General features: G+C 37.3%; 2 protein-coding genes across 4 annotated transcripts in view; one reads left to right on the top strand and one right to left on the bottom strand.

Moving 5' to 3' along the window:
- The first annotated feature begins 1026 nt into the window (after positions 1-1026).
- LOC105108580 (dnaJ homolog subfamily B member 13-like) lies at positions 1027-3128 on the top strand. Its single transcript, XM_011002928.1, has 3 exons — positions 1027-1426; positions 1764-2188; positions 2450-3128. The coding sequence occupies exons 1-3, from the start codon at positions 1262-1264 to the stop codon at positions 2886-2888; spliced, it is 1029 nt and encodes a 342-aa protein (XP_011001230.1). The 5' UTR covers positions 1027-1261; the 3' UTR covers positions 2889-3128.
- Positions 3129-3365: 237 nt separating this feature from the next.
- Positions 3366-5345, bottom strand: part of LOC105108578 (uncharacterized) — an 11399-nt gene continuing 9419 nt past the window's right edge. For 2 of the 3 annotated variants that reach the window (XM_011002926.1, XM_011002927.1), the window contains exons 18-19: positions 4827-5090; positions 3366-4472 (exon numbers count right to left, since the gene is read on the bottom strand). In XM_011002926.1, coding sequence (XP_011001228.1) covers positions 3708-4472; positions 4827-5090 — 1029 coding nt within the window. In that variant the 3' untranslated portion in view covers positions 3366-3707. Of the gene's footprint in view, positions 4473-4826; positions 5091-5244 lie in introns of those variants that run through there. The other variant, XR_839084.1, reaches the window with a different exon arrangement.

Raw genomic sequence — 5345 nt, 5'->3', positions numbered from 1 at the left:
TTTAATCCTTCAATTACAAGTGTTTTATATGTTTTGTTTTTCATTTTAGTCCTTATTTTTTATTTTTCCTCGGCACCTTTGTTGAAGTTTTTTAGCTTTCAATTTCATCCTTCAATCAAGTTTTTTTTTTAAGTTTAGCCCTCATTATTTTAATTTGTTTTTCATTTTATTAAAGATATTTTTTAATTCAATTTAACCCTCCAATTTAGGATTTCCCCCCTTTAATTTTTTTAATGGTTTTATTTTTAACATTTAATTTATTGGAGATTCAGCTTCGTATGATTTTATTGTTATGCACTGGGTTTTTTTTAAATATTGATTTTGTGATTATTTTCAAGTTTTTTCTTTGAGTTTATTTTGGTCTCATGATTTAGGTCACGAATTTTGCATATTTTTTTTTAATAGAAGTTTTTTTTAGTTGTGTTGTTTCTATTTGATTTTTCAAGATTTTATTCTAATTCATTTATAATATTTTTATACAAATAAATTTTATTTTTAAAAAATAAAAAATATTTATTTTGAAATAATATTGATGATATGTTCGACCTTGCATAGGATTTTTTATGGCACGTGTTTATTTAGTCGGTTTCATTTGTATTTATCTTTTAATTCATGAGTTTTTTAAAATGTAAATTTATTTTTTATTAATTTAAATAAATAAAGTCAGTAAACACAATCAATTTAAAATCTTATTTTATATGATTAAATCTACATTTATTTCTTGATTTTTTCAGTTTTTGTTATAATTAACTACTTTTTTATTTTCATAAATAATTATTAATTTATTTATTTATTTAAATACTTGCATGCTTTTAATTTACATTTTGAATTAAAAAAAAAAGAGTTAAAACAGCCAATATACCCCATATATATATATATATATATATTAAAAAGCACAACCCCTAGCGAATCACAGACTAAATGGCTAATATGTCCTAAAATTCAAGGGAGGTAGGCCCGTGTAGAGTAAAACAAAAGGTAAAATATAATCATCCGAAAAACATCACTAAATGGTAAAAAGAAGATAAATTTCCTCACTGTGACACCAATCTTTCTGGAAAATTCTACATCGTTCTTCCTGGCCCTCGAGATGTTCGAGACACATCCTCCTCTTTCTCATTTTATCCCCCCACTTTTGCCCATCAAAACCAACACCACATCCCCAACGAGCAGCAATAAAACACTACAACCCCAGCACTTCAGCTTATAACCAGTTTTCGAAGGAAATTAGTTAAAGAAGAGTAGAAATCTCATTATAGTAATGGGTGTGGATTACTACAACACATTGAAGGTTGACAAGAATGCTAAAGATGAAGACTTGAAGAAGGCTTATAGAAAGCTAGCTATGAAATGGCATCCTGATAAGAACCCGAATAACAAGAAAGAAGCTGAGGCCAAATTCAAACAGATCTCTGAAGCTTACGAGGTTGGCATCATGATCACTCTACCTAGTATCTCTATTATATTCTTTGTTGCTATATGTTTTTAATGCTCTGCATACGGAGTGATAGCTCTGTTCTAGAGGGGCAGCTACTTATCTGGACTGGCGGCAATTGGTCACCTTTCACGTTGAAATCACATTTGAGGATCTGGGTTTTGCTTCTTTTTTTTCGCATAATTGCTGGCCTTTGTAGGATTTCCCCATCAAAATCTTCTCTGTTTTTATGGTGTATAGACAATTTATTGCCTCTCATATTTGGTCTCTTTTTAGATCATGCAGAACTAAATAGGATATCATGTTTTGCATGTTGATTATTTTACAGGTTTTAAGTGATCCTCAAAAAAGAGCAATTTATGATCAATATGGTGAAGAAGGGCTTAAAGGTCAGGTTCCACCACCAGATGCTGGTGGTCCAGGAGGAGCAACCTTCTTCTCAACAGGAGATGGGCCGGCAACATTCAGATTCAATCCGAGAAATGCTGATGACATTTTTGCTGAATTTTTCGGCTTCTCGAGTCCATTTGGAGGAATGGGAGGTGGTGGCGGTGGTATGAGGGGTGGTTCAAGGTCATTTGGTGGAATGTTTGGGGATGATATTTTTAGTTCTTTTGGCGAGGGACGTCCAATCAATCCAGCTCCTCGGAAAGCTCCTCCAATAGAGAATACATTGCCTTGTAGCCTGGAGGAGCTGTACAAGGGGACCACTAAAAAGATGAAGATTTCAAGGGAGATTGTTGATGTTAGTGGGTAAGTGGTACCATATCAATCTTGTCTTTCTACTTATATCCCTATATTAATAGACATGATATTGTTTGTATGAACAAGACAGCGATTGCATGCTTTGATTTGTATCATACTTTATATCTTAATTTTGGCGACGGTGTGTTCCTTCGTGTCTTTTGGATGCTTTGAACTTGATGGGATTTAACTTGCCGTGCACCCCTAGCCACCGTTTCTTCAGCGTGATCCTTTCTTTCGCATATACTAACTGCTGGTTTAGTGATACAGGAAAACACTGCCCGTGGAGGAAATCTTGACTATTGATATCAAGCCTGGTTGGAAAAAGGGAACAAAAATAACCTTCCCAGAGAAAGGTAATGAGCAGCAAAATGTTATCCCTGCAGATCTTGTCTTCGTAATCGACGAGAAACCACACAGCACATTCACAAGGGAAGGCAACGACTTGGTTGTGACGAAGAAGATACCTCTTGTGGAAGCTCTAACAGGCTGTGTCGTTCATCTCACGACCTTGGATGGGAGGACCCTGACCATCCCCGTCAACAACGTGATTCATCCGGACTATGAGGAAGTAGTCGCCAAGGAAGGCATGCCAATACCGAAGGACCCATCAAAGAGGGGCAACTTGAGAATCAAGTTCGACATCAAATTCCCCACAAGGCTATCTGCTGAGCAAAAGTCAGGAATCAAGAAACTATTAAATTCTTAGATCCGGCCGATAGTACATGTGAATATTCTTCGAGATGGTTGTGAGTTTCTGCCTCTGTTTTGTGTCTGTATGGCTGAATCAGTAGAGCATTCATTGTCAGGATGAATAAAAAGCAGCGGTTTCAGTCTGTGCCCTATTGGATTATATATAGTGTACTAATGATAACTACTAAACGAAGTCATAAGAAGGTGCTTGTCTTAAACGGTACTGGAATGCTACAGAATAGTGTCGTTCTTGTGCTCTCTGGGTGTGTGGCTAGCAAAGACAGGGAGATGATACTACATCTGCTCTTTCCCCCCATATTTTGTTGCTCCTGGGCTATTGGCTTTTAAGTATTTTACAGCGCCAGCCTGGGGAGCCGCTGGGTCTCCCTGTCACGCTTCATGATGTGAAAATCCCCAGCCAAGAGTTTGCGCTTACAAGCTTCTCGTCGGCGTTTCTTGTTTCCTTCGCTTAGAAAGAAACTCTCAGGAAAAGGGAAAATGTAACGTTAATTTGCTATATTGACAAATCAGTGTCAGACAAAACCTCATATAAAATAGAACAAAAACAAAAGGGGCAAAGCCTCATTTTCCAGGACATGCGTACAAATACAATCCAATGCCTCACTAACAATGATGAATTACAACGCGAATCTGTCTAGTTACTTTCTACCTCCTCCTGTTATGTATTGCTCGCTAAAAAAGAGTAAGGGGCAATTCTCTTTCTTGCTTCCCCCTATTATACATTAATTCAGCTGGCTGCCAGTCAAGCTGTGAGATTCAAAAATTTTAAGGCAGCTCAGATTGATGACTATATCAAGCGCATTAACAATATGCTTCAGTCACTGTACTCGTCTGAATCCGCAGAGTCCATACCTTCATCACTCTGCACCTGATTGGCAGCTCTGTCTGATCCATCACTCATTTCCATGTCCCCCTCTGAATCATCATCTCCCATGGCTTCAATGCCGTTAGAACCATTTGCATCATCATCACTCACCTCCATTGGATTTCTATTCCAGCCATTGGAAATGCCTTTGAAACCTGGTTCCCAATTTCCTTGCCCATATACCTCTTCAACATTATCATCAGACTCTGCTTCTTCCATAATGTTGCTATTATCATCACCATTCATCCTGCCCTTTTTAACACTCCAATCTTCATCACCAATGTTTCTGAATGATTTATCATACTTGTTGTGGACAGCTGATTTTTTTGATAGGTGGCTCGTGGAGGCAACCTTGTCAGTCATCCGACCAAGCATGGGCTCCTTGGGTTGCATCTTCTCCACTCTCCTCTTCCTTACTGTACGTCGACCCCGACTAGTTGCTTGCAAATTTGTTTTTTTTCCCTGCTGCCTTAGTCCTTGATTCAAATTGTTAGTTCCCCTAGAAGAACTCTTCCTGCCCGTATCAGATTTTAAACCAGGCATTCTTCTCTGCCACTTTGTTGCAAGTCCTTGATCACGCCTCCCTCGTCCACGTTTATAACTGCTCTGCTTACCACGTGGATCAACAATATCGTCTGTAATGTGCTCTTCTTGCTTTGTATCTTTTAATTCAACATCTTCATTCTTAAAGGGAGAATATCTTGAAGAAAGCTTCTGTATATGAGAAAAACCAGGCATATATAATCACATTCAAAGAATATTTCATATCAGGGATCGGCTATAATTTCCCAAAATGCCACTGGTGATGATTTTTTCGATAGGTGATGATTATTCTAAAAGCTGTTAAAACATGTGGGATCGTAACTTCCTTTAAAACACTCAAAGATTCCATCTCTTTTAGGAATTTTGCAGAACTTTCTACTCAATTTAAAAGTGGGAAAAGAAATGAGTGATTTGAACACCCCCCCCCCCCCCAAGGGGGAAAAAAAAAACCATATAGGCAGATCTTAGCAATGACAGTAAATGAAACAGAAAGTGAACAAAAAAGCTGGGGAGAATTAAACTCACCATATATAGTTTGACTGGTTTGTCTGCAGAGGGCTTGGGTTTCTCATTCTTCACATAAATAATAGATGCATCTAGCTCAAAAAGCCTCAGGGCCACAGCTGCAGTGGTTTTTGGCATCCATGGAAGTACAGGAACCAATCCCAGACTAGCAGAATCATGTGCTGCACTCCCTGACAATGCAGAGGAGCCCAACAATTCTTTAGTCATCTCAAAATTCGATGACAATCTCTCTCTTTTTATGGCACTCTCAAACACGGTCAATATCTGCAATATGAACTCTAAAATAAGCAAAAACATCCCACCAGTTATGTAATATGCTTGTTACTGTAACGTCTTGCATACCCATGAAATTTATTTTTTTAAAAATAAATAACTGTCACGATAACAGTATGTTTCCTCTGAACAAATAAATACATATATATATATATATAAACCCTTCCCTGCCCCATCATTAAAAGAATACGAGTAATAGTAATACAAGTAACAAAGAAAACCACAGAGCATCACTATTTAGGGAAA

Source organism: Populus euphratica, unplaced genomic scaffold (assembly GCF_000495115.2).
Source record: "Populus euphratica unplaced genomic scaffold, PopEup_1.0 scaffold293.1, whole genome shotgun sequence".
NCBI classification, from domain to species: domain Eukaryota; kingdom Viridiplantae; phylum Streptophyta; class Magnoliopsida; order Malpighiales; family Salicaceae; genus Populus; species Populus euphratica.
This window is presented reverse-complemented; position numbering and strand designations above follow the sequence as displayed.

Excerpts from the sequence above, each read along its gene's own strand:
- LOC105108580 (XM_011002928.1), top strand. The coding sequence starts at position 1,262 with ATGGGTGTGGATTACTACAACACATTGAAGGTTGACAAGAATGCTAAA. Across the intron at positions 1,427-1,763 it reads AGATCTCTGAAGCTTACGAG|GTTTTAAGTGATCCTCAAAA; the intron begins GTTGGCATCATG and ends ATTATTTTACAG. Across the intron at positions 2,189-2,449 it reads GAGATTGTTGATGTTAGTGG|GAAAACACTGCCCGTGGAGG; the intron begins GTAAGTGGTACC and ends TTAGTGATACAG.